This window comes from Malaclemys terrapin, chromosome 20 (assembly GCF_027887155.1).
Source record: "Malaclemys terrapin pileata isolate rMalTer1 chromosome 20, rMalTer1.hap1, whole genome shotgun sequence".
Classification (NCBI taxonomy): Eukaryota; Metazoa; Chordata; order Testudines; family Emydidae; genus Malaclemys; species Malaclemys terrapin.
Window position 1 is genome coordinate 548,002 of NC_071524.1, and position 27,959 is coordinate 575,960.

Consider the following 27,959-nt stretch of genomic DNA (forward strand, 5'->3'; position numbering starts at 1 on the left):
GGGGCTGGGCAGCTGCAGGAGGGGATGTGGTTTGCTGGGTGTTGCAGGGAGCTGGTTTTGCTCTGACCATGGTAGAATTCAGCTGGAGTTTGCAGAGAAATTTGCTGATAGGGAAGAAAGGGGACAAGTGCATCACGGGCTTCCTGGGGCTGCAGCCCCCGGCGCAGTTCCTCATTCCGCTCGCACTCGGGCCTCAGGCTGGGTGGAGCTGGGCACTGGGGTGTTGGTGGCAATGCTGAGGGGTCCCCACTGCCCCGTCATGGCATCTGCTCTCACTGCCCTCCTCCTCGGTGAGTATTGGAGACAGCCAGGGTATGTCCGTGGGGGGGGGTGGGGATCTGAGACCAGGGTGAGTGCCCATGGTGGGTGGGAGGAGAGTATGAGACCAGGGTGTAGGATCCAGATGCTCTGGGATCTGATCACTAATGAGCCGTCTCCTCTCCAGGCTGCTGGCTGGCCGGGCACAGCGGGGTGTGGGGAGGTGAGTATCAGTCTGTGGGGAGGATGATAACATCAAGGACGAGGGAGGGGATGCATGGGATGGGGGAAAAGAGGAATTGAGCCCTGAACCTTCCTCAAAACTCAACCCAAACTCCTCCTGTGAGCCCAGACCTGGCCCCGTTCTTCTGTGTCCTGTCCCTCCCCCTCCCCCTGAGAGTAACTAGGAACTGAATCTGGCTCCCGGGGTCTGGTGAAACAGCTGGGAGCCGTCCCCTGGTTCAAGGTCATGCCCCCCCACAGGCTATGAGGGTGGGGGGTGGCTCTTGGATTTATTTCAGCTCATACAAACGCTAACAGGGCCTGTCCATATGCTCTAGATCCCCTCAGGGAACCAAAACATTAACGGTCAGTGCAGCCGTGGGGAGAACCCCCCCAGATCCACCCCCAACAGCTCCCTCCCCTGCACTTACAGCCATCCCACACACTCCTGCTGGTCACAGACTCTATTTGCAACCCCGGGGCGGGGGGGCAGAGCTGCAGAGGACCACTGGTCAGGCTTCCTGACTGGCCTCGAGTGGGGGTGGGGGGGGGGCTATCACTCCATAGTGGAATAGAATCGCTGGTTGTATCCCAATGACCCCGTCGAGATCATTGTAGCAGGTGATGGGCCCGGCTCAGTGTCCTGGCTCCCAGCCCCACATCCAGCCAGATCCTCAGGGGGTCTCTGCCCCGATGGGATGCTCAAAGCCAGGCTTTACCCTGAGCCCTGGGTCCAGCAGAGGGGATGCCTGGCCAGGAAGCAGGGATGGAGTCATTGGGGGGTTCCTAGCTGGGGGGGACCAGCAGCCACTGGAGATTTGGGGCAGAGGAAGGAGGGATCCCTGCCCCCAGGGGGAGCTGCAGAGCAGGGGGGCCTTTCCCAGACAACACATCAGTTAGGGGGTGATGGGCGGAGCTGAAGGTTATAAACCTCAGTGTATAGTAGAGACTTGCACAGCCCCCTACAAGTCAGTGGTGGTGCTGTGCACCGAACCCACGAGTCCTGGCCCCATCCTCCCTGCTCGCTCTCCCCACTAGACCCTACTTCCCTCCCAGGGACAGAACCCAGAAGTCCTGGCTCCCAGCACAGAAGCCAGGGAGTGGCTGGGAGCCAGTATTCTTGCCAGCAAATTAAAGAAATATGGGTGGATGAATGGACTATAAGGTCGATAGAAAGCTGGCTAGATCATCGAGCTCAACTTGTAGTAATCAATGGCTCCATGTCTAGTTGGCAGCCAGTATCAAGCGAAGTGCCCCCAGGGTCAGTCCTGGGATGGGTTTTGTTCAATATCTTCATTAATGAGCTGGAGGATGGTGTGGATTGCACCCTGTCAGGTTCCCTCCCCACTCTGAACTCTGGGGTACAGATGTGGGGACCCGCATGAAGACCCCCTAAGCTTATTTCTACCATCTTAGGTTAAAAACTCCCCTATTCCTTTGATTAAGTAACGCTGCCACCACCAAGTGATTTAAACAAACATTCAGGGAAGGCCGCTTGGAGCTCTACCTTCCCCAAATATCCCCCCAAGCCCCTACACCCCCTTTCCTGGGGAGGCTTGAAAATATCCTCATCAATTGGTACAGGTGAACACAGACCCAAACCGTTGGATCTTAAAACAATGAAAAAATCAATGAGATTTTTCAAAGAAGAATTTTAATTAAAGAAAAGGTAAAAGCATCACCTCTGTAAAATCGGGATGGTACGTACTTTACAGACTAACGAAAGACTCAAGAACACAGAGGATCTCCCCTCTAGGCAAAACCTTAACGTTACAAAACCAGGTAAAAACCTCCCTCTTAGACAAAGGAAATCACAAGCCAAAATAAAAGTAAGCTAATGCATTCCTTCGCAAGTACTTTCTAATACTAATGGAGTTGGATTGCTTGCTTTCTTGATCTGTTTCCGGCAAGCACACAGAACAGACAGACAAAGAACAGACAAAACAAAGCCTTTTCCCCCTCCCCAGATTTGAAAGTATCTTGTCCCCTTATTGGTCCTTTTGATCAGGTGCCAGCCAGGTTACCTGAGCTTCTTAACCCTTTACAGGTAAAAGGATTTTGTGCCTCTGGCCAGGAGGGATTTTATAGTACTGTACACAGGAAGGTGGGGGGAGGGATAGCTCAGTGGTTTGAGCACTGGCCTGCTAAACCCAGGGGTGTGAGCTCAATCCTTGAGTGGGCCACTTAGGAATCTGGGGCAAAAATCTGTCTGAGGATTGGTCCTGCTTTGAATAGGGGGGTTGGACTAGATGATCTCCTGAGGTCCCTTCCAACCCAGATATTCTATGAAGGTTGTTACCCTTCCCTTTATATTTGACACACCCTCAGCAAGTTTGCAGATGACACTAAACTGGAAGGAGTGGTAGATATGCTGGAGGGTAGGGATAGGATACAGAGGGACCTAGACAAATTAGAGGATTGGGCCAAAAGAAATCTGAGGTTCAACAAGGACAAGTGCAGAGTCCTGCACTTAGGACAGAAGAATCCCATGCACTGCTACAGACTAGGGACCAAGTGGCTAAGCAGCAGTGCTACACAAAAGGACCTAGGGGTTATAGTGGACGAGAAGCTGGATATGCATCAACAGTGTGCCCTTGTTGCCAAGAAGGCTAACGGCATTTTGGGCTGTATAAGTAGGGGCATTGTCAGCAGATCGAGGGACGTGATCATTCCCCTCTATTCAGCATTGGTGAGGCCTCATCTGGAGTACTGTGTCCAGTTTTGGGCCCCACACTACAAGAAGGATGTGGAAAAATTGGAAAGAGTCCAGTAGAGGGCAACAAAAATGATTAGGGGGCTGGAGCGCATGACTTATGAGGAGAGGCTGAGGGAACTGGGATTGTTTAGTCTGCAGAAGAGAAGAATGAGGGGGGATTTGATAGCTGCTTTCAACTACGTGAAAGGGGGTTCCAAAGAGGATGGATCTAGACTGTTCTCAGTGGTAGCAGATGACAGAACAAGGAGTAATGGTCTCAAGTTGCAGTGGGGGAGGTCTAGGTTGGATATTAGGAAAAACTTTTTTACTAGAAGGGTGGTGAAGCACTGGAATGGGTGGTGGAATCTCCTTCTGATAGTTAAGGGTTAATGCCTCTTTTATCTGTAAAGGGTTAAGAAGTTCACCTAGCCTAGCTGACACCTGACCAGAGGAACCAAGGGGGGAATAAGAAGGAAGGAGTGAAGTTTCCTATGTTTAGAGTTTATTTTCAGTTTTGACCGGAATGGAAAAGCTCCAGAAATCAGCCTCTTATCAAGTAGTGAGTATTAGTAAAGGGAATAAATAGGTTTATGTTTATTTTCTTTGTAACTTGTCTTGGGCATTAGGGGGTTAATCAAATTGGGTATTCTTTTGTGTAACTAAGTTTTTGCCAGGGAAACATCCTCTGTGTTTTGAATCTGTTGTCTGTGAGATCAGCTGGTATGCTATCTCCCAGAAGGTTTTCTTTTACCTTTCTTTTCTTTAATTAAAAGTCTTATTTTTAAGAACCTGATTGATTTTTCCTTGTGTTAAGATCCAAGGGGATTGGATCTGGACTCACCAGGAATTGGTGGGGGAAAGGAGGGGAGATGGTTAAATTCTCCTTGTGTTAAGATCCAAGGGTAGGGATCGGTGTTCACCAGAAAATTGATGAAGAAGTCTCTCAAAGCTACCCAGGGAAAGGAGTTAGAACTTGGGAGTGGTGGCTGCAAAACCAGATCTAAACTGGTAATTCAGTTTAGGGGTTCACATGCAGGTCCCCATATCTGTACTCTAAAGTCTAGAGTGGGGGTAAAACCTATGACACCTTCCGTAGGGGTTTTTAAGGTCAGGCTTGACAAAGCCCTGGCTGGGATGATTTAGTTGAGGATTTGTCCTGCTCTGAGCAGGGGGCACCACAACAACCAAATACACAACAGGTTCGACTCGATGACCTCCTGAGGTCCTTCCAACCCTGATATTCTATGACTGGACTGGCCTGTCACCCGCTAGGGAGGAGAGCTCTTGGCCCCCAGGGGCTGGGGTTGCTCCGTGTCTTATGCTGTTAGCCCAGGGCTCAGAGGAAACTGGCCCCTGTGGAAAGGCATCCAGGAGCCTGTCCCCAGGGCCGCCGGGACTGACCCGCCACTGATGCCGCATGGTGAGGACGGGCCCCAGGACTAGGGTTACCATATTTTGTGCCTCCAAATGGAGGACACTCCAGGGGGCCCCGCCCCCAGCCCCGCCCATGCCCCTGCCCCAACTCCGCCCCCTCCCCAAAGTCTCCGCCCCCTCCCCTGCTTCCCGCGAACATTTAATTCGTGGGAAGCCTGAAGCAGGTAAAGGGGGGGGGGGGAGGAGGTGCGGCCTAGGCTGGCCCCCCCGCGGCTCCAGCCTGGGTCGGCTCGGGCCCTGGGGTGCCGGCCGGCCCCGGCCGACCACACCCGGCCCGCCCAGCACTGCCGGCCGGCCCCTGGCGGCCCGGCGCACCCCCCGGCCCCACGACCCTGGACCGGCTCCCGAACCGGGCCCCCGGCTCGGCGCACCCCCGCGGCTCGGCGCACCCCCGCAGCCCGGCGCACCCCCCGGCCCCGCAACCCCGGACCGGCTCCCGAACCGGCCCCCAGGCTCAGCGCACCCCCGCGGCTCGGCGCACCCCCGCAGCCCGGCTCCCGGACCGGCCCCCCGGCTCAGCGCACCCCGCGGCTCGGCGCACCCCCGCGGCCCCGGACCGGCCCCCCGGCTCAGCGCACCCCGCGGCTCCGCGGCCCGGCGCACCCCCAGGCCCCGCGACCCCGGACCGGCTCCCGGACCGGCCCCCCGGCTCAGCGCACCCCGCGGCTCCCGGCCCGGCGCACCCCCCAGCGGCCCGGCTCCGCGGCCCGGCGCGACCCTGGACCGGCTCCGCGGCCCGGCGCACCCCCGCGGCCCGGCCCGGCGCACCCCCCAGCGGCCCGGCTCCGCGGACCGGCGCGACCCCGGACCAGCTCCGCGGCCCGGCGCACCCCCCGGCGGCTCGGCCCCCGGCACCGCGCCCCCTGCTCCCCGCCCGGCCCCGCGACCCCGGCCCGGCCCCGCACCGGCCCGGCCAAAGAGGCCCCGGCCGAGCCCTCCCTCCCTCCTGATTTTCCCGGACATGCCCGGCTTTTGGGGATTTCCCCCCGGACGGGGATTTGAGCCCCCAAAAGCCGGACATGTCCGGGAAAATCCGGACGTATGGTAACCCTACCCAGGACTGAGTGACGGGGCCTGCATCTCACGGCCTGTCTGCTTCCCACTGCAGAGCCCAGCTACCCCAAACCCAACATCTCCCTGAGCCCCAGTGGGGGGGTCTCCCTGGGGAGAGCCGTGGACGTCCGGTGTCGGGGGGAACACCAGGGCGTGCGGTTCATGCTGAAAAAAGAGGGACGCCATTTCCGACCTGTGGATTCGAACGGGTTTGAGGTTGTGTTTTGCATCAGCAACGTGCGCCGGGAGGAGCTACAACTGCTCCTATCACAGCAGATCGGAGCCGTTCACCGTGTCGTACCCCAGCGACCCCGTGGAGCTGGTGGTGAGAGGTGAGGGGCCCGGCTCAGCATCCCCATTTCCAGCCCCACCCCCAGCCAGACCCTCAGGGGGGCTCAGTGCCAATGGGACGCTCAGAGCCAGACTCTGCCCTGAGCCCTGACCCCGCAGAGGGGACCTCCAGCTTGGGAGCGGGGTCAGAGTCACTGGGGGGTTCCCCAGCCAGGGGGGAGCAGCAGTGACTGGGGATTCGGGGCAGGGAGTCTACTTTAATGCTGCCCCTTGTGCATAGGAACCTTGAGTCGCTATTTAATCCTGTGATCCCATCCCCTCTGTTCTCCAGGCCCCGCCCCAGGTAGTGCCCTGGCTGGAGCTGAACGAGGCAGGGGCTGCAGGAGAAGCGGTGGCTTGGTGGACATGGCACTGGGCTGGGACCCAGGAGATCTGGCCCAGCTCCAGGTGCAGCCACAGACTCTGTGTGATGGGAGCACGTCGCGGTTTTCAGAAGTGTCCTTCCTTGTGGGCGGGGCCTCAATCTTGGGGGATCTCAGGCTGAGCGTCCACAAACCGAGACGCCCCCAGTTAGTGGAGACCTCTGCAAACGCTGGCTTCAATAGCACTGGATCCCTTGTGTTGGGGGAGCATGTAGGACCCCCGCCATGATCAGGGCCCTGTTGTGCCAGGCGCTGCATAAACACGGAGTGAAGAGACAGTCCTGGCCCCTGGGAGCTCACTGAGGAAAGTGACTATGTCTGTGCCTCAGTTTCCCACTGTGTAGAATGGGAATAATGACCCCTTCTTGCCTCCTGGGGGTCTGACTTCCAGTGTGGAGCCCTGCACTGCCAGGTGCCAAAGACCCGCCTGTGAGTCACCCTATGTCCAGGGCAGGCCTGACGCAGTGAATTAGGCTGGGGCTACACACGGGCATATGAGGATCCCAAGAACTAGGGAGCTGTGGCTCGGTGTCTGTGGGGCTGGGAGCCCAGCTCGCAGGGCCGGGATTCTGGGTGGGGGGAACTCTGGGATCTGGGAGAGAATCTCTGCCTGGGGGGCCCTGGATCTGCCTGGGAGCCGGCTGGGGAGGCCGGGGCTGGGTGGATGGCCGGGTCTGGCTCTCACAGCCTGTCTCCTGTGCGCAGATCCGAACTTACCCAGACCCTCCATCTCTCTGAGCCCCATTGTCAGGGGCAGCACCAGAACGTGACGTTCTTCCTGCACAAGGCCGGAGACCTGAACCCGCAGCAACAGATGGACCCTGCTGGGGACAGGGCCGAGTTCCGCATCCCCACCGTGGGCCGGCAGCACGGAGGGAGCTACAGCTGCAGCTACCGGCCCCAATCAGAGCCCTTCGTCTCCTCAGAGCCCAGCGACCCCGTGCAGCTGGTGGTAGCAGGTGAGGGGCCCGGCTCGGCGTCCTTGTTCCCATCCCCACACCCAGCCAGATCCTTGGGGGTTCTCTGCACTGAGGGGATGTTCAGAGCCAGGCTCTGCCCTGGGCCCAGCAGAGGGGACACCCAGCTCTGGAGCAGGGACAGAGTCACTGCGGGGTTCCCCATCCAGGGGGAGCAGCAGCCACTGGAGGTTTGGGGCAGACAGAGGGGGTTCCCTGCCCCCAGAGGGAGCTGCAGAGAAGGGAGCTTTTCCCAGGGGGATGCTCGCTGGGTTGCTCCTGTTCTTAAGACCCATAGAGGAGTTGGGGTCTGGGGGGCGCAATTGCTGTGGAAACAGGTCATGGTGTCCAGAGGTGGGTGGGGCAGCCCCAGATCCCCCAATACCTCCTGCTATGCAGGTCACAGCCTGGAATTTGCTGGAGTATCCTGGGGAGGGACAGGATCTGACGGCTACACTGTGAAATTGGGCCCAGCTTGGTGCCAGAGTCCTGGGGCAATAACCCCCCTTCTTGGGCCACATGACATCCCCCTGGCTATAGGAGTGAGCATTTCCCAGAATTCCCTCTGCTCTTGCTTCCCCTCCCCCCATTGGGGTCTATGGGGACCCCCTGACCTTCCCCCCCAATAGATGTTCTGCTGCCTCTGTCTGCTCCCTAGGCCTGGGCATCACCCGAGTGTGGGGGGGCAGCAGGTAACGTACCAGCCTCCCCCCGCGCGCACTGCCTGGCTGTGTTTGGCAGTAGCCGAGATATCCCGGGGCTGGGCTCACTGCACAGCAGACAGGCCGGAGCAGAGGCACCTGTAGGGGTGGACAGAGGGGTCCTATGGGGACAGGGAGTTGGGGTGGTTCCCTGTTCTGGGGGGCTAAGACCCTGAGGCTCTGATTGTCCCCATCCTCTACCCCAGTCCTGGGGTGCTGGGTGTCTTGGGGGCAGTTCGTTCACCTGGGAGCCCCCTTCACCAGGGCAGCTGAGGCAGCAGGATGTGGCTTCCCCTTAGGGGTCTGGCCCTGGGGAGGCCCCAGAGCCACGGCACCTGGGAGACCCCCAGAGGGGGGGCTAGGCTGGACCTGCCGGCTGAGGGGGGTTGGGGGCTCCACTCCCGGGGCAGCGCCAGCTGCTGATTTTCCCCGTCCAAGCGGCCAAGTTACTCTTCCCTCCCCCCCGCAGCAGCCCCCCTAGATTTCACCAACACCAACATCGTCCGCCTGGGGCTGGTTGCCACGGTCCTGCTCGTCCTGGGGCTGATCCTGACAGAGGCCTATTACAGCCGCCCAAGGGGGCCCCCTTAGGTGAGGTGACCCCCCCTCCTGTGCCCCTTGCTCTCCCCAGGGGCTGGGCCCAGGGTGACTCGGGCTCCTCTAACCCACTGTCTCTCTGCACCCCCAGGAGGCTGGATCCTGCTGTGCAGGGAAGAGAATCTCCCAAGGGATGAGCCGCTTTCCCATGAGGTGCTGAGACCCCGGCACAAACCTCCCTGCCCCCAAACACCCCTGCCTCAGAGAATCCTGCCCCCCCACAGCTCCTCACCTGACAACAGCTCCCCAGGATTGAACCTGTGATGCCGTGTGTGATGTTGCACTCCATATGTTTATGGAAATATGGTTGTGTAAATATAATGTAACTGGAATATGCTTTATGCAAAAGGTCTCTTGTAAGGTATCATTACAAAGCTTATGATCTACTGAGTGTGGTCATCCCATTTGTTTGCATGTATCTATTTGTATGAATGTATCATTCTTGTATATAAAACTAGAAATATGAAGTTAACTCTGAGGTTCTCTTGTAATTATGTAAAGTGTGGACCATTAATGGTGGCTTAGAATCTTGATGGCTCCCATTGACTAGGACAATTGGCTGTAGATGGTTTATTTACCTGCAAGCTTTCTTGTGGACCTGGGGGCCAGCCTGTGGTTAATGAAGAATGAGGTCTTATAGGGACATGTGACCATGTCACAGGATACTGGAATCCATCTTAAACCTAGTGCTTTTCCATTTAGAGGGAGGGGTGGGAACCCAGAGAGACAAAGGATTCCCGCCTTGTGCCAAAGATATAAAAGGGGTAGAACCGAACAAAGGCGACCAGTCATGAGGAATCCCCTAGTTACCACCTGAGCTGGAACTAACAAGGACAGTACCAGGGAAAGGATTGGGCCCAGATTAGGAAGGAGTCTAGTCTGTGAAAGAAGCTTTTTGGAACATCTCTGAGAGTGAGAGTTACCTGTATTCAGTTTCTTAAATGTATTAGGCTTAGACTTGTGTGTTTTGTTTTATTATTACTTGAACCCACTTAAATCCTACTTTTTATACTTAATAATCACTTTTGTTTATTAATTGAAGCAGAGTAGGTGATTAATACCTGGGGGGGGGCAAACAACTGTGCATATCTCTCTATCAGTGTTATAGAGGGAGAACAATTTATGAGTTTACCCTGTATAAGCTTTACACAGAGTAAAACGGGTTTATTGGGGGTTTGGATCCCCTTGAGAGATAGGAAACATGCTGAGTGGTTTTCAGTTAAAGCCTGCAGGTTTGGGGGGCGTGGCCCAGACCGTGGCCAGGGGCGCAGGATCCTGGTTGTAAAGTCAGACCCAGTTGCAGGGCAGGGGAGAGAAGGGTCACAGTTCTAGCCCTGGCTCCAGCCCCAGCTGCAGAGGGGAGCCCCATAGTCCTGCCTTCAGCCACTGACAGCTGAAGCAAACTACATCACAGAGGTCTGGAATCAGAGAGTGTCACAGCCCCCCTGACTAAATTATAGACTTAGCTGTAATCCATATTTAAACATACAGCTTTATTTGTACACTAAACAAACAGCAGGGGTAAAGGGCCAGGTTTTTTATTCAGTCAATAAATCCACTTCCCAATTTGCAGACCTGTCAGACGTGCCAGAAGTCTAGTATTTCTTGGATGACTTTGCCATAGTCATGACTTGCTTCTGGGCAATCACAAAGCTCTAGAAGTCCTTGCAACTCATCCAGAAATTCATTTTGACAAGGGTTTCACTCCACACCAAGTCTGTGCTGCTTCGATTCCGGACATCAGTCCATGCACCTATCATGATTGAAAATACACACTCTGTGTATGCATTGCTTACTGGTATACTGAGCATGTGTGACACCAGCTTGGTCATGTTCAGGAATTCAGTGCTTCCGTCCTGTTTCTCAGCACTTGAGACCAGAGTTCCCCAACTGAGTATTTTCCAGGCTCCAACTTGGAGTTGATATCTTTCATGATACAGTACTCATCATAGAGCGGATCAAGATCCACTGTTTTCTGGAGGTTTCAGAGTAGCAGCCGTGTTAGTCTGTATCCGCAAAAAGAACAGGAGGACTTGTGGCACCTTAGAGACTAACACATTTATTGGAGCATAAGCTTTCGTGAGCTACAGCCCACTTCATCGGATGCATAGAATGGAACATATAGTGAGGAGAGATATATACATACTGTGACAAAGCTCTGTACTTGTCTCCGTGGGTCCTGCGTTTCCTGGCAGATTTCGCTAGCCTCAGAGGTTCACTGTGACCCTCCCCTTAACCCTTCTCTCTCTCTAGAGACAAGGGTCACAGTCTACGGAGCCATTTTCATCATAAGCCAGTGAGGGAGGTGAGGAGAAGCAACCTTCTCTCGCACAGTCTGTTGTCTCCCAGTCTCAGTGATTAGTCAGGGGGGAGCCCAGGCCCGCCCTCTACTCTGGGCTCCAGCCCAGGGACCCTAATAGTATCAGCTATGGTAGCGGACCTTTTAGGAACAGGACACGTACAATTCTCTGGACTACATCCCCACAGCAGCCCCCACTTCCTCAGGCTCCACTTACCTCAGAGCCTCCTTCCTTGTACCACTCAGTCTCTCCAACAGCGCAACTTCCTCCTACAACTCCTGACATGCACGCCCACCTGACTAACTGGGAGGCTTTTAACTAGTTTCAGCGAGCCCCTGATTGGCTTCAGGTGTCCCAATCAACCTAGCAATCTCCACTGCCTTCTGGAAAGATCTTAATTGGCCCCATGTGTCTTGATTGACCTGGAGCAGCTGCCATTTACTTATCCTGGTACCAGGGATTTGTTTAACCTGTGTCTAATATATCTATCTCCCATAACTTTTCTATGGCCATCTGACTCAATGCAGTCACCTCACTAGCTCCTGAGCCCCAGTCTGTGACCCCCCCAGCAGCCCTGGGTGCCCCACTCTGCCCTAACCGGGCTCTGCGGCAGGTGCTGTGATGAACTTCTGCTCCTGGGGGAATTCTGCACCACGGGGCAGGCAGAGAATTTTTCCCCACAGAAAATACATTCTGCCCCAGAAGTGCTGCAGTTCCGCCTTTTGCCCACCAGGGGCCGCTGTGGCACTAGAACAGCGGGTTGTGTTCATGCTGCTGGGTGCTCTGGCACCAGAGCGGCCTCTCGTGGGCAAAAGGTGGAACTGCAGCACTTCTGGAGCAGAATGTATTTTCTGCGGGGGTGGGGGGAGAATTATGCAGGACAGATGATTTCTGCGCATTCTAGGATTGCCAGCCCTCCAGGATTGGCCTGGAGTTTCCAGGAATTAACGATTAATCTTTAATTAAAGTTTATGTTATGTGATGAAATCTCCAGGAATAAATCCAACCAAAATTGGCAACCCTAGTGCACCTGCAGATGTGCAGTATTGCCCCGGGAGTAACAGACTGTGGATGCAGTGAGATGTCTGTGAGCCCCGGCGCTGTCCCTGGGGCTGGGCGCTAAGGGCAGGTTACAGGCACACCGGGAGGGGTCTGTGTCTCCCCATCTCACTCCTATTTGTGTGTGAACGGCCGCAGAGCTCCCTGCGCCCGGACCCTCCATCTCCGTCAGCCCTAGAGGGTTAATCGCCCCGGGACAAGCCGTCACCATCCACTGTCAGTGTCGGTGCGAGGCCAGGAGATTATTTCTGTATAAAGATGGAATCGAAATCCAGAAGGTGGAAGCTGCTGGGGATGGGGGTGAATTCACCATCCCCAGCACCAGATGGGAGACTCAGGGAGCTTCAGCTGTCGATCTCGCTCCAGATTAGAGCCGCCCAACTGGTTGGATCTCAGTGATTATGTCTGGATTGTTGTAGCAGGTGAGAGGTCCGGCTTGGCATCCCCACTCCCAGCTCTACAGCCTGCCAGACGCACAGGGGATCTCTGGGCCGATGGGCGTTCAGAGCCAGGCTCTACCCTGAGCCCGGGGCCCAGCAGAGGGGACACCCAGCCGAGGATCAGGAACAGAGTCTCTGGAGGGTTCCCTAGCCACTGGAGATTGGGGAATGAGGGGGGGATCCCTGTCCCCAGGGGACCTTGGGGTGTCACTTAACCTGCCTGTGCCTCCATTTCCCCTTTTACGAATGGGGGATAATCATCCCTCCTGCACCTTGTGTTTGGTTAGATCATCAGGACTTGGCTTTAGGGTGGGGGCTTTTTCTCCCTGTGTCTGTGCAGCACCCAGCACCTCTGACTCCCAGCCCTCTCCCAATCTAACCACTAGACCCCACTCCCCTCCCAGAGCCGGGGATAGAACCCAGGCATCCTGGCTCCCAGACTAGGGGGCCCATTAAGTAGATAGATGGGTACAGAAGGGTGCTCTGGATTTAGGTCCTCGGGCAGTTTCAGTCGTAGCTCCCGGGAAACTCAAGGTAATATGGTACAAACAAAGGTAGATGTATTAAGGGTAAAGGTACAGAAACTGTGTAAAATAGGGGCAGAAACACGAGCATAGACAAACAGTGAATCCGTGACTGGTTTAGGAGCTTGAAGCTCAAACCCACCAAACCTCCCTTGGTATTTGAGAAAACAACAAATGATGCCCCAATACAGAAACTTTTCCCTGCTATTTATTATTAAGGGAGATATCCCATCTCCTAGAACTGGAAGGGACCTTGAAAGGTCATCAAGTCCAGCCCCCTGCCTTCACTAGCAGGACCAAGTACTGATTTTGCCCCAGATCCCCAAGCGGCCCCCCCTCAAGGATTGAGCTCACAACCCTGGGTTTAGCAGGCCAATGCTCAAACCACTGAGCTATCCCTCCCCACAGTAGGCACCATATAGGGATGTGAGGCCCAGCACCGTCTACTCTCCGGTTGATTGGGAACCTTTGAGGAGGACCACTGGGAAGTCCCGATGACGGGCAGGGAGACCCTCTGGGATGCTGATCACCAAGAAAACAGCAGGACCCTTCACGGGTCAGGTGGATTTGCTGTGGTGGGGATGGCGATAATAGAATATCAGGGCTGGAAGGGACCTGAGGAAATCATCTAGTCCAACCCCCAGACAGATTTTTGCCCCAAATGGCCCTGTCAAGGATTGAACTCCCAACAGAGGGTTTAGCAGGCCAATGCTCAAACCACTGAGCTATCCCTCCCCTTGGTTTTGCTATCGGATGGGTGGTGTTCTCACTGGCTCTGGAGCCATGGGAAGACCCGACCGTCCACGCGCTGCCGCTGGAACGGACAGCCCCGCGCCGGCGCTGAACAAGATCTTATATAGTCTGGGGGGGGGGGGAGTTCTGAGGGAACGGCATGTTGGGGGCTGGCTCTGGCGGGAAAAGCCGGTTCTGTCCGGTTTGAGCCAGGGGAATCCAGTGTCTTAACTGTAAACAAGTCAGCCTACAAAGATGGAGTCCAAGGGTCACAGTTCATATACTCCATGTTGGATTTCATTAAAACCAGTGATTCACATAACATTGCCTCATAAATACATTATTAAAACAGCTAATTGAACACATTAAACAGTACCAGCATCCCTTACTTATTTATAGCTAACATATCCCCTCCTTGGTGGTGTTTGAGATTAACCATCACAATAACCACCACTTATTATACATATTAACACAAAACATTATGTATAAAATACAAGAGAGGATAGGCATCTGTGTTAAGACGAACTGTTATATCAGAGTGCTAAGTGCTGAAATATCAAAAGGAGTTCATTTAGATATTTTCTTAGCTTTCTTGAGCCTACACAGACAAACATTTAATATAATTACATAGATGATCAGAAGAAACTGAATTATTAAAAATACCATGATTGGGTGAAGCATTATGAACCAAAGCAGCATGTGTCTCACCTGCATCTGTACTAAAAATACCTTCCCACCAGTGTAGTGGTGTAGTTTCCTCCTTTACCTTCTTAAGGATTTGCTTTATATTACCTACAGAATGCTGGACTGTGAGGAGGGTCTTAAGACCTTCTGACCTTAAATTGCTGATGTAATACGTGAGCTGTTTATGATGTAATAACCTTTTGATTGCTTCTAGGTCAGCTCCAATATGTATGGGCTCAATATAGTCATAAAAATGATATTCTGATTGAATAGCCTCTGACTCTAAATCATGCAAGGTGAGTGTCTAAGGGAATTGCTTGTATGACTTATGGTTAGCCAGTGGGGTAAAATGTAAGTCTTCTCTGTTTGGCTGGTTTGGTTTGCCTCGGTGTGCAAAGGACCCCCAACCTTGGGCTGTAACTGCCCTGCTCTGAGCAATTTGTCCTGATACTCTCAGTTGTGTCCCACCAAGGGCATCATCGTCACAGTGGCGTAGTCGGGCTTGGATCCACCGAACCAGGTCAATGAAGCTTTGGGTCAGAGCCCCACGCTATCCAAATTTGAATTTTGATAGTGAGAGTTTGGTTGGTTAAAGAGCAGTTGCAATGGGTGAGCAACGAGCATATGAGGGCCTTGACAGAAAAGCCCTGGAAGATTTGTGTTCAGAAAAGGGTTAAGCTTTAAAAAGAAAGCTACAAATCAAGAACTGAGAGATCTGTTAATGGCCAGGTTTCAGAGTAGCAGCCGTGTTAGTCTGTATCCGCAAAAAGAACAGGAGTACTTGTGGCACCTTAGAGACTAACAAATTTATTAGAGCATAAGCTTTCGTGGACTACAGCCCACTTCTTCGGATGCAGTGTAGCCAAGGCCTCAGAGAGAGGAAGGGGCTCGTAGGGAGCATATTGACCTGCTGACTGCTGAGGAGGGGGTTCGCCAGATGCAACAGAAGACTCACCAAATGCAACAGGAGACGGCCAGACTTTAGCTCCAAGGCCTTGGCTACACTTGCAAGGTACAGCGCTGTAAAGCCTCCCCCAGCGCTGTAACTCACTTCCCGTCCACACTGGCAGGGCACTTACAGCGCTGTATCTCCCGGGGTACACCACTGCAGGTACTCCACATCTCCGAGAGGAATAACAGCTGCAGCGGAATGGCTACGACTCATGGGTGTGAGTGTAAACGCTTGCAGCGCTGTACTAATCACCTTGTCAAGTGGCCAATCCTCTCCATTGTTGTGACCGGCTGCAGGAATGCGGAAGTGCCGGTTTCAAAGCTCGTACCACAGAGAAAAGCAAACAGTTTGCAGCTTGCTTTGAGTGAGTAAATGAATGAGCAGCGGGCCGGGAGTTTGGAACTTGCAAAATAGAGAGGTGACATGCTCCAAAAAGCACTCTCTCTCCCCCCTCACTCCCTGTCACAATCCACCCCACCCCCCCGTTTTGAAAAGCACGTTACAGCCACATGAATGCTGGGATAGCTGCCCATAATGCACCGCTCCCAACACAGCTGCAAATGTTACAAGTGTGGCCACAGCGCTGCGCTGGCAGCTGGCAGTGTGGACAGACTGCAGCGCTTTCCCTACTCAGCTGTACCAAAACAGGTTTACCTCACAGCGCTGTACAGCTGCAAGTGTAGCCAAGGCCCAGGTCAATAAATCAATGGAAGAACAGCAGAAACTGTATCCTCTTGAAAGTCCAGTTGATAACAATGTTGGTATGTTGTATAACTCTGAGCAGTTGTCTGGGTGTAACCAAATGTACCCCAACACTGCCACCTTTTATGTAAATGCTGTTCCTGTAAGTTCAGTAGAAGGTGACCCCATATATTGTGCCCATGCTCTGTATGGGAGTGGTCATGGAAAATTCATAGAGAGTGTAAAAGTCAATGGTAAACGCTGTTTAGGGCAAATTATGGCTTCTAACATCACTCTTGTTAAAGCAGATCTTGTCAAAAGAGGAAGATTACTTACCAAATCAGAGTGCGAATGTTGTAGTCCTCTATGAGTTTACTGTAAGCCTTCAGCCAGAATCCACCTTGAATGGAATGGTACTTAGCATGAAGCTATAGCTGGTGTAAGGAAGTTATTGCCAAAGGATCTTTAGATTGGGGAAAACATTAAAGCTTTGTTCAGTCCAGGTAACCAGTCACAGGAAGGGAATGATCTTAAACCTGGGTCTATTGTGGTCAATGATTTGACTGGGAAGGGTTTCTCCAAATGTGCAAAAAAGCTGTTTGTCTGTGAATGACATTTCTGAACGTCTGTCTAATGTCTTAGAAGTGAATTTGGAATTAGATTAAGCGCAGAAAGATCTCATTGGTCAGGAAAATGTTTCTCAGGAGCAGATTAAAGTGGATGGTCGGGTTAAAGCCCTAACGGAGGAAGAAAAGGCCAGGGTACATTTTTGATGGGTGATGGATTGTTGGCTCGTACAGCTTGTAAAAGTGAACCTGAAAAGGGTAACTGTGATTTGCTGGAAGTAGGTCAGTGTGGTGAGCAGAGCAGCAGTTTATCTGTTGGGAGTGGCAATGTGCCTGGTAAGGAAAGTTTGGAGGAGTATTGGCAGCCTTGTGAGCTGATGGCTTTGTCAAGTCAGCAGTTTGGGAAGGCCGGGATAGTGGAAGATGAGTGTCCGTAGACCTTACCTGTGTGGAGAATTGTGACAGTGAAGGAAATGTGCCCGTGTCCGTTAGGGATATTGACTTGCCTATGGAGGGAGCTACCCCAGCCTCCAAGCAGTTGTCTGTGAACGGCTCTGTGTGCTGGGACAAGGGAAAGGTTATCCCAAGCTGTATGTCTGGTAAAGGAGAATGTGTCTCCGGCTCTTCTTTGTGGAGCAGACAGACGTGCCTTTCAGCCTGTGACGGTTGAAAATAGTGCAGTTATCTCAGAGTTGATTCTGGATTCAACTAAAACCCAGGAAAGGAATGGTCCTGAGTTTGTGTCTGCTGGGGAGAACGGCTCTGTAACTCAGTTGCATCCAGTTAGTGTCTATGCAAAATCCCAGACACCAGACAATTCTGGTGCTTGTATTTTGCCTGTTGCGAATGTGTGGCTGGAATGGGATGCAGCAACTCTGTCTGATCAGGGTGATACCCTAGCCAGGGCAGAAGGAGAGCAGAATGGTGATTTAATTGTGTTGCCTACTGACGGTTTGGAAACTTGTAGCAAGAAGAAAAAGGTTCCCACGCTTTTGTGTGGCAAAGGGAAGGAAAATGCTTCTGACCTTTTCACTATGAAATCTAGCAGTTTGCCTGAAAGGGGATTGGGTAGGATTCCACCTGACGAGCCAGAGGTGATCCTGGATTTATATAAGTAAGACCCACAAAGAGTCAGTTGTTGCTCAAGGAAGTTTTCCTCTAGAGCAGTGGTTCTTAACCTTTACTGGAGGGGGAGGGGACACATTGAGGCAGCTCTTATGTGATTTTGCATCCTGTTAATCTCCAGATTTGTAATAAACACAGAACCACAAACCAGTGGCCCCCTGTCCCTGCTCCGGGAATGTGTGTCACACCTAGGGGAGATGGGATTGCTCTGGGGGGGAGGGGGCAGTGGGCCCTCCTGCTTTAACCACTACACCCCAGTCCCCTCCAAGAACCAGGATATATTACAGGGTTGCTGCCGGGGAGTAGGGTGACCAGATGTCCCTATTTTATAGGGACAGGCCCGATTTTGGGTCTTTTTCTTATATAGAAACCTATTACCCCCCACTCCCTGTCCCAATTTTTCACACTTGCTGTCTGGTCACCCTACTGGGGAGTCAGGTTTACGCTGAGCTTCACTGGCAGTAACAGAAACAGGAAGCGAACGCCGGCTCTAGACACACTTCCCCTTTTCACTGATTGTTTGGCTGCTCCTTTAGGAAATTAGGATCTAAATGTATCCCGCCCTCCCTCCCCACCTCAAAGGGGCCAGAAACCACCCCCCACCCCTCTGTCTCGTCTCTCTCTCACACCACTGTGCTAAGAACAGTATCTGCAGTGACACTACCTTGGAAGGAGGTTGGCCAGGTCCCTCCACTCTCATACTCCAGGGCGGGCGTTGGGCCCAGCTGGGTCAGGAAGGAACCTCTGCCCCGCTCCATGGGAGAGGATCGCTTCGTGGGGGGCACTGTGTGTGCGGGGGAGCCCTCCTCTGCTCTGAGCGGCTGCTCCAGGGAGGCTAGACAGGCAGCCTTGTCACCTCTTGATGCCTCCTGAGATTCCCCAATTCCCAGCTGGGTCTCCGGACTGGGCAGCTCCCATGTGGGGCTGGGAGGTGACTGGGGGGGGGGGGGACACCAGGCAGCTGCAGGAAAGGATGTGGTTTTCTGAGCGTTGCAGGGATCTGGCTTAGCGCTGACCGTGGTAGATTTGGCCTGGAGATTGCAGAGAAACCATATGAAGAAAGGGGCCGAGCGCATCACGGGCTTCCTGGGGCTGCTGCCCCCAGTGCAGTTCCTCATTCCGCTCGCACTCAGGCCTCAAACTTGGTGGAGCTCAGCACTGGGGTGTTGGTGGCAGCACTGAGGGGTCCCCCCTGCCCTGTCATGGCGTCTGCTCTCACGGTCCTCCTCCTCGGTGAGTATTGGAGACAGCTAGAGTGTGTGTCCTTTGGGGAGGGGAATGTGAGACCAGGGTGTGTGTCCAAGGGGGAGGGGAATGTGAGACCAGGGCGTGTGTCCATGGAGAGGGGGATCTGGGACGAGGGTGTAGGATCCAGTTGCTCTGGGATCTGGTCACTAATGAGCCGTCTCCTCTCCAGGCTCCTGGCTGTCCGGACACAGCGGAGTGTGGGGAGGTGAGTATCAGTCTGTGGGGGGGACGGTAACATCAAGGATGGGGGAGGGCATGCATGGGATGGGGAAAAGAGGAACTGAGTCCTGAACCGTCCCCAAAATTCAACCCAAACTTCCTCTGTGAGCTCAGACCCAGCCCCGTTCTTCTGTGCCCTGCCCCCCATCCCATGGAGTAACTAGGAGCCGAATCTGGCTCCCGGGGTCTGACGAAGCAGACAGGAACCGTCCCTGGTTCAATGTCCTGCCCGCCCAGGCTGTGAGGATCGGTGGAGGGCAGGGACAGCACGTGGATTTATTTCAGCTCATACAAACGCTAACAGGGCCCATCCATGGGATATAAATCACCTCAGGGTAACTGAAACATTCACTGTCAGTGCCGCCATGGGGGAGAAGCTGCCAGATCCACCCCCACCCCCAGATCCACCCCTGACAGCTCCCTCCCCTGCACTCACAGCCCCCCGTTCCCAAGGCCCAAGGTCTTGTGTGACTCTTGCCGGTCACAGACTCTATTTCGAACCCCGGGGTGGGGGGCAGAGCTGCGGGGGCCCACTGGTCAGGCTCCCTGGCTGGCCTTAGGTGTGGCCTGGGGTGGGGAGGGGGGGACTATCTCCATAATGGAACAGAATTGTAGGTCGTAGCCCAGCGACCCCAGCGAGATCATTGTAGCAGGTGAGGGAGGGGTGTGGCCCAGTGTCCCGGCTCCCAGCCCCACACCCAGCCAGATCCTCTAGGGATTTCTGCACTGATGGGATGCTCAGAGCCAGGCTGGGCAGTGGGGACTGGGCCCAGCAGAGGGGACATCTGGCCGGGCAGTGGGGACAGAGTCACTGGGAGGTTCCCCAGCCAGGGGGGAGAAGCAGCCACTGGAGATTTGGGGCAGAGGAAGGGGGGATCCCTGCCCCCAGGGGGAGCTGCAGAGCGAGGGGGGGCCTATCCCAGGCAACACATCACTTACGGGGTGATGGGTGGAGCTGAAGGTTTTAAACCTCGGTGTATAGTAGAGACTTGCACAGTCCCCTACAAGTCAGTGGTGGTGCTGTGCACAGAACCCAGGAGTCCTGGCCCCCATCCACCCTGCTCTCCCCACTAGACCTCACTCCCCTCCCAGAGCCAGGGACAGAACACAGAAGTCCTGGCTCCCAGCCCTCCCAGCAGAGAAGTCAGGGAGTGAATGGACCCTGGACTGGCCTGTCACCTGCCAGGAGCCTGTCCCCAGGGCCCCTGAGTCTGACTCACCACTGTGGCTGCATGGTGAGGATGGGCCCCAGGACTGAGTGACGGGGCCTGCGTCTCACGGCCTGTCTGCTTCCCACTGCAGAGCCCAGCTACCCCAAACCCAGCATCTCCCTGAGCCCCAGCGGGGGGGTCTCCCTGGGGGGAGCCGTGAGCGTCTGGTGTCGGGGGCAGCACCGGGGCATGCGGTTCGTGCTGAATAAAGAGCGACGCCATTTCCCACCTGTGGATTCGGACGACAATGAGGCTGTGTTTCCCATCAGCAACGTGCGCCGGGAGGACGGCGGGAACTACAGCTGCTCCTATCACAGCAGATCTAAGCCGTTCGCCGTGTCGTACCCCAGCGACCCCATGGAGCTGGTGGTGAGAGGTGAGGGGCCCGGCTCGGCGTCCCCGTTCCCAGCCCCACCCCCAGCCAGACCCTCACGGGGGCTCGGTGCCAATGGGACGCTCAGAGCCAGGCTCTGCCCTGAGCCCTGACCCCGCAGAGGGGACGCCCGGCCGGGGAGCGGGGACAGAGTCACTGGGGGTTCCCCAGCCAGAAGCAGCAGCCCCTGGAGACTCAGGGCAGGGAGGCTACTTTAACGCTGCCCCTTGTGCGTAGGAACAGACAGTCGCTATTTAATCCCGTGATCCCATCCCCTCTGTTCTCCAGGCCCTGCCCCAGCCGGAGCTGAATGAGGCAGGGATGCAGGAGAAGCGGTGGCTTGGTGGACACAGCACTGGGCTGGGACCCAGGAGATCTGGCCCAGCTCCTGGCGCGGCCACAGACTCTGTGTGATGGGAGCACGTCACAGTTTTCAAAAGTGTCCTTCATAGTGGGGGCCTCAATCTTGGGGGATCTCAGGCCGAGCTCCCACAAACCGAGACGCCCACAGTTAGTGGAGACCTCTGCAAACGCTGGCCTCAATAGCGCTGGATCCCTTGTGTTGGGGGAGCATGTAGGGCCCCCGCCATGATCAGGGCCCTGTTGTGCCAGGCGCTGCATAAACACAGAGTGAAGAGACAGTCCTGGCCCCTGGGAGCTCACTAAGGAAAGTGAATCTGTCTGTGTCTCAGTTTCCCTCTGTGTAGAATGGGGATAAAGACACCACTCTGCCTCCCAGGGGGCTGACTCCCTTCCTGTGTGGAGCTCGGGCCCTGTAGTGCTGCGCGCCAGAGACCAGCCCATAAGTCGCTCTGTGCTCAGGCGGGGCAGATGCAGGGAATGAGGCAGGGGCCACACACGGGCAGATGAGGACCCAAGAACTAGGCAGCTGCAGCTCGGTGTCTGTGGGGCTGGGAGCCCAGCTCACAGGGCTGGGATTCTGGGTGGGGGGACTCTGGGATCTGGGAGAGAATCTCTGCCTGGGGGTCTGTGGATCTACCCAGGGCAGGGGCTGGTTGGGGAGGCCAGGGCTGGGCGGGTGCCCGGGTCTGGCTCTCACAGCCTGTCTCCTGTGCCCAGATCCCAACTTACCCAGACCCTCCATCGCTCTGAGCCCCACTGGGGTCACCGCCCCAGGGGCAGACGTCACCATCCGGTGTCAGGGGCAGCGCTGGGACGTGAGGTTCTTCCTGCACAAGGCTGGAGACCTGAACCCGCAGCGACACATGGACACTGCTGGGGACGGGGCCGAGTTCCGCATCCCCACCGTGGGCCGGCAGCATGGAGGGAACTACAGCTGCAGCTACCGGCCCCAATCAGAGCCCTTCATCTCGTCATACCCCAGCAGCTATGTGGAGCTGTTGGTAGCAGGTGAGGAGCCTGGCTTGGCATCCCCACTCCCAGCCCCACACCCAGCCAGAACCTCGGGGGGTCTCTGCACCAATCGGACACTCAGAGCCAGGCTTGGGCATAGCAGAGGGGATGCCCGGCCGGGGAGGTTCCCCAGCCAGTGGGGAGAAGCAGCCAGTGGAGATTTGGGTCAGAGGAAGGGGGGATCCCTGCCCCCAGGGGGAGCTGCAGAGCTGGGGGGCCTTTCCCAGACAACACATCAGTTACGGGATGATGAGCGGAGCTGAAGGTTATAAACCTCAGTGTATAGTAGAGACTTGCACAGTCCCCTACAAGTCAGTGGTGGTGCTGTGCACAGAACCCAGGAGTCCTGGCTCCCAGCCCCCCTACTCTAACCACTAGACCCCACTCCCTCCCCCCCCACCAGAGGGATAGAATCCAAGAGTCCTGGCTCCCAACCCTCCCAGCAGAGAAGGCAGGGAGTGAATGGACCCTGGAGACTTGACTGGCCTGTCACCCGCTAGGGAGCAGAACTCTGGGCCCCCAGGGGCTGGGGTTGCTCCGTGTCTCATGCTGTTAGCCCAGGGCTCAGAGGAAACTGGCCCCTGTGGAAAGGCATCCAGGAGTCCGTCCCCAGGGCCGCCGGGTCTGACCCACCACTGAGGCCTGTGATGAGGACGGGCCCCAGGACTGAGTGACGGGGCCTGCGTCTCACGGCCTGTCTGCTTCCCACTGCAGAGCCCAGCTACCCCAAACCCAGCATCTCCCTGAGCCCCAGCGGGGGGGTCTCCCTGGGGGAATCCGTGGCCATCTGGTGTCAGGGGCAGCGCCGGGACATGCGGTTCGTGCTGAATAAAGAGCGACGCCATTTCCTATCTGTGGATTCGGACGGGTTTGAGGCTGTGTTTCCCATCAGCAATGTGAGCCGGGAGGACGGCGGGAGCTACAGCTGCTCCTATCACAGCAGATCGGAGCCATTCGCTGTGTCGTACCCCAGCGACCCCATGGAGCTGGTGGTGAGAGGTGAGGGGCCCGGCTCGGCGTCCCCGCTCCCAGCCCCACCCCCAGCCAGACCCTCACGGGGGCTCGGTGCCAATGGGACGCTCAGAGCCGGGCTCTTTCCTGAGCCCTGACCCCGCAGAGGGGACGCCCGGCCGGGGAGCGGGGATGGGGTCACTTGGGTTCCCCAGCCAAGGGGGAGCAGCAGCCCCTGGAGACTCGGGGCAGGGAGGCAACTTTAACGCTGCCCCTTGTGCGTAGGAACTGAGAGTCGCTATTTAATCCCGTGATCCCCTCCCCTCTGTTCTCCAGGCCCTGCCCCAGGCGGTGCCCCGGCTGGGACTGAATGAGACAGGGGCTCCAGGAGAAGTGGTGGCTTGGTGGACCCAGGAGATCAGGTCCTTCCTGGCGCAGCCACAGACTCTGTGTGATGGGAGCACGTCACGGTTTTCAAAAATGTCCTTCATCGGGGCGGGGGCGGGCTCAATCCACAAACCTAGATGCCCACAGTTAACAGAGACATCTGCAAACGCTGGCCTCAATAGCACTGAATCCCTTGGGCTGGGGGAGCGTGTAGGGTCCCTGCCATGATCAGGGCCCCATTGTGCCCGATGCTGCATAAAGACAGAGTGAAGAGACAGTCCCTGCCCCTAGGAACTCACTAAAAAAAATGAATCTCTCTGTGACTCTATTTCCCCCCGTGTAGAATGGGGATAAAGATGCTTCCCTGCCTCTCGGGGCGCTGACTCCCTTCCTGTGTGGGGCTTGGGCCCTGCAGTGCTGGGTGCCAGAGACCAGCCCGTGAGTAGCTCTGTGCTTGGGCGGGGCCGGACGCAGTGAATGAGGCAGGGGCCACACATGGCATATGATGACCCAAGCACTAGGCAGCCGCGGCTCGGTGTCTGTGGGGCTCGGAACCCAGCTTGCAGGACCAGGATTCTGGGTGAGGGGGAACTCTGGGATCAGGGAGAGAATCTCTGCCCGGGGGCCTCTGGATCTGCCCGTGGTTGGGATCAGCCGGGAAGACCGGGGCTGGGTGGGTGCCCGGGTCTGGCTCTCACAGCCTGTCTCCTGTGTGCAGATCCCAGATTACCCAGACCCTCCATCTCTCTGAGCCCCATTTGGGTCACTGCCCCAGGGGCAGACGCCACCATCCCGTGTCAGGGGCAGCACCGGGACGTGAGGTTCTTCCTGCACAAGGCTGGAGACCTGAACCCGCCGCGACACATGGACCCTCCTGGGAACAGGGCCGAGTTCCGCATCCCCACCGTGGGCCGGCAGCACGGAGGGAACTACAGCTGCAGCTACCGGAACCGATCAGAGCCCTTCATCTCCTCAGAGCCCAGCGACCCCGTGCAGCTGGTGGTACCCTGTTTCCCCGAAAATAAGACATCCTCCGAAAATAAGGCCTACTTACAGTTTTGCCTCTCGTTGTAATATAAGGCATCCCCCCGATAATAAGACCTCCCCGATAATAAGGCATCCACCGATAATAAGGCATTTTTCATTTCTGAAAAATAAGACATCCCCTGAAAATAAGACCTAGCGCATCTTTGGGAGCAAAAATTAATATAAGACACTGTCTTATTTTCGGGGAAACAGGGTAGCAGGTGAGGGGCCCGGCTCCACAGCCCCTCACCCATCAGATCCTCGGGGGGGCTCTGCAGCGATGGGACGCTCAGAGCCAGGCTCTGCCCTGAGCCCTGGGCCCAGCAGAGGGGACAATCGGCCGGGGAGTGGGGACAGTCACTGGGGGGTTCCCCAGCTGGGGGGAGCAGCAGCAGCTGGAGATTCAGGGCTGAAGGGGTGGAGATTCCTGTCTCCGTTGTGCAGGGGTGGTTGGTGGAATCTGCCTTTGAACCCACCGTGGAAACAGGTGGTGGTTCCCAGGGGCTGGGGCTGGCTGTGGGGGATGGGGGCACTGACTCTGGGTGGGTGGGGCCAGACATCAGCGGGAGGGGCAGCCCCCTAGGGCCCTGGGCATTGCCCGAGTGTCGGGCGCAGCAGATGACGTACCAGCCTCCCCCAGCGAACGCTGCCTGGCTGTGTTTGGCAGCACCCGAGATACCCCGGGGATGAGCTCACTGCACAGCAGACAGGCCGTGGCAGAGGCACCTGTGGGGGTGGACAGAGGAGTCCTATGGGGACAGGGAGCTGGGGTGGTTCCCTGTTCTGGGGGGCTAAGACCCTGAGGCTCTGACTGTCACGATCCCCTGGCCTGGTGCTGGAGTGCCGGGTGTCTCGGGGGCAGTTCGTCCACCTGGGAGCCCCCTTCACCAGGGAAGCTGAGGCTCAGAACCCCCGGGGCAGCAGGACGCAGCCTTCCCTGAGGGGGTCCGGCCCCGAGGAGGCCCCAGAGCCGCGGTGCCTGGGAGACCCCCAGAGGGGGGCTGGGCCAGATCTGTCAGACGGAGGGTTGGGGGCTTCGCTCTGGGGCACTGCCAGCTGCTGATCTCCCCATCCAAGCTGCCGAGTGACTCTTCCCTTCTCCCCACAGCAGCCCCCCCAGATTTCACCAACGCCAACATCGCCCGTCTGGGGCTGGGTACCGCGGTCCTGCTCGTCCTGGGGCTGATCCTGGCTGAGGCCTATTACAGCCGCCCAAGGGGGGCGCCCTAGATGAAGTGACCCCCCCTTCTGTGCCCCTTGCTCCCCCCAGGGGCTGGGCCCAGGGTGACATGGGCCCCCCTAACCCGCTGTCTCTCTGAGCCCCCAGAGCCTGGATCCGGCCGTGCAGGGAAGAAAATCTCCCCGGGGGACAAGTGGATTCCCCGTAGGTTGGTGAGACGCCGGCACAAACCCCCTGCCTCCAAACACCCCTGCCTCGGAGAAACCCCCCACCAAACAGCTCCCGACCTGACAGCGGTGTGACGGGTTCGGTCACAGAGACCCCCTTGGGACTGTTACCTGATGTGCTGAGATGACCTCTGAGCCCGTTTTCCCTGCCAGTTTGGGCCTCCAGAAACCTGCCTTGTTGAGCTGGACACGCTATGTCTGCTGCAACACAGACCCAGGGTCTGACCACGCCCCCAAAGCTGCAGACTTAACTGAAAACAGCTTAAGAAGTGCTCTTGTCTTCATCACCCAGACACCCAGTTCCCAATGGGATCCAAACCGCAGATAAATCCGTTTTACTCTGTATAAAGCTTATACAGGGTAAACTCATAAATTGTCTATAACACTGATAGAGAGATTTGCACAGCTGTTTGCTCCCCCAGGTATTAATCACTTACTCTGGGTTAATTAATAAACAAAATTAAGTGATTTTATTAAGTATAAAAAGTAGGATTTAGGTTGTTTCAAGTAATAACAGACAGAATAAAGTAAGTTACCAAGTAAAATAAAACAAAACTTGCATGTCTAAGCCTAATACATTAAGAAACTGAATACAGGTAAATCTCACTGCAGAGATGTTCCAAAAAGCTTCTTTCACAGACTAGATACCTTCGTAGTCTGGGCCCAATCCCTTCTCCTGGTACAGCCCTTGTTAGTTCCAACGCAGGTGGTAACTAGGGGATTCCTTATGACTGGAAGCCCCCTTTGTTCTGTTCCACTCCTTTTTATAGCTTTGGCCCAAGTTGGGAATCCTTTGTCTCTCTGGGTTCCCACCCCTCTCTCTAAATGGAAAAGCACCAGGTTTAAGATGGATTCCAGTTCAGGTGACATGATCACATCTCACTGTAAGACCTCCTTCTTCATAGCCTAGTACAGGGGTAGGCAACCTATGGCACACGTGCCAAAGGCAGCACACAAACTAATTTTCAGTGGCACTCACACTGCCTGGGTCCTGACCACCGGTCTGGGGGGCTCTGCATTTTAATTTAATTTTAAATGAAGCTTCTTAAACATTGTTAAAAACCTTATTTACTTTACACACAACAATGGTTTAGTTATGTATTGTAGACTTATAGAAAGAGACCTTCTAAAAACATTAAAATGTATTACTGGCACGTGAAACCTTAAATTAGAGTGAATAAATGAAGACTCAGCACACCGCTTCTGAAAGGTTGCCATCCCCTGGCCTAGTAGCCTGAAGACAGGTACATAGGAAGGCCTGCAGGTAAACAAACCCATTCACAGTTCACATTGATTCTGAAGCACCCGTAAAGGCTTCCACCTAACATGTTTACATTAGTAATACAAGTTTATATCTTATTCGCCTAACTCCAGACATAGAAATAATACATGCAAACAAATGGGATGATCACACTCAGTAGATCATAAGCTTTGTAATGATACCTTACAAGAGACCTTTTGCATAAAGCATATTCCAGTTACGTTTACATCAAATTCCAGTTACATCGTCCCCCGTCCATCCAGGGCCGCACTGGGCAGGGTGTGTTTGGCCCCCACCCCATCCCACAGATTCGCACACATCCCAGTGCCCCGATACAGAGCCTTTGGCCCCTGTGTGTGGGGCGCTGCATCTGGCCCTGGCACTTACTGCCCCCCAGGTGTCTGTCCCCCTCCTCTCTCTGCAGTGGGGTCCCCAGCCACTTTTCTCTCCCACCTTTCTCCCTAGACCTCCCCCGCCCTGTATTTCTATTGTACAAACCACCAGAGCTTCCTTCTCCCTTGCCCCCAAATCTCCCCACCGCAGGGAGCGGCTGTGATACCGGAGCCTCCAAATGTCCCCTCGTGGTGGGTTCAGCTGACAAAGGTGAGTGAGAAGTTCAGGCAGCGTCACGAGAACCTGGATGAATGAACGTTGGGGGAAAGTTGGCGAGACAGAAAGACGGGATTAGTCCAACCCGAGTGGCCGCCGGACAGAACCCACGGGCCAGGCTGGGGCCTGCCCAGGACATGGGAGAAGTGGGGGAGCAGAAATCTGTGACCTAAAATTGGGGTATTGGAAACAAGGCCTCAT

General features: G+C 55.6%; 2 protein-coding genes across 6 annotated transcripts; both read left to right on the forward strand.

Annotated features, from left to right (window-relative positions):
- The first annotated feature begins 191 nt into the window (after positions 1–191).
- On the forward strand, positions 192–27,337 carry LOC128826729 (T-cell-interacting, activating receptor on myeloid cells protein 1-like). 5 transcript variants are annotated; one of them, XR_008442880.1, is made up of 6 exons: positions 192–290; positions 446–481; positions 5,718–5,994; positions 7,081–7,334; positions 8,721–9,024; positions 27,310–27,337. XR_008442880.1 is itself a non-coding variant. In XM_054010176.1 (6 exons), exons 1-5 carry the CDS (start codon positions 233–235, stop codon positions 8,621–8,623), a joined length of 747 nt encoding a protein of 248 aa, XP_053866151.1. In that variant the 5' UTR covers positions 192–232; the 3' UTR covers positions 8,721–8,805. The 5 variants fall into 5 exon arrangements, 4 of the variants coding, with proteins under 4 accessions (XP_053866151.1, XP_053866152.1, XP_053866149.1 ...); XM_054010176.1 differs by lacking the exon at positions 27,310–27,337 and adding an exon at positions 8,502–8,623 and having other exon boundaries at positions 8,721–8,805; XM_054010177.1 differs by lacking the exon at positions 27,310–27,337 and adding an exon at positions 8,505–8,623 and having other exon boundaries at positions 8,721–8,805.
- Positions 18,857–27,797, forward strand: LOC128826304 (immunoglobulin superfamily member 1-like). The gene is made up of 7 exons (XM_054009551.1): positions 18,857–18,925; positions 19,110–19,145; positions 20,462–20,746; positions 21,824–22,114; positions 22,832–23,116; positions 24,174–24,457; positions 27,693–27,797. The coding sequence occupies exons 1-7, from the start codon at positions 18,895–18,897 to the stop codon at positions 27,795–27,797; spliced, it is 1,317 nt and encodes a 438-aa protein (XP_053865526.1). The 5' UTR covers positions 18,857–18,894.
- Positions 27,798–27,959: the final 162 nt, after the last annotated feature.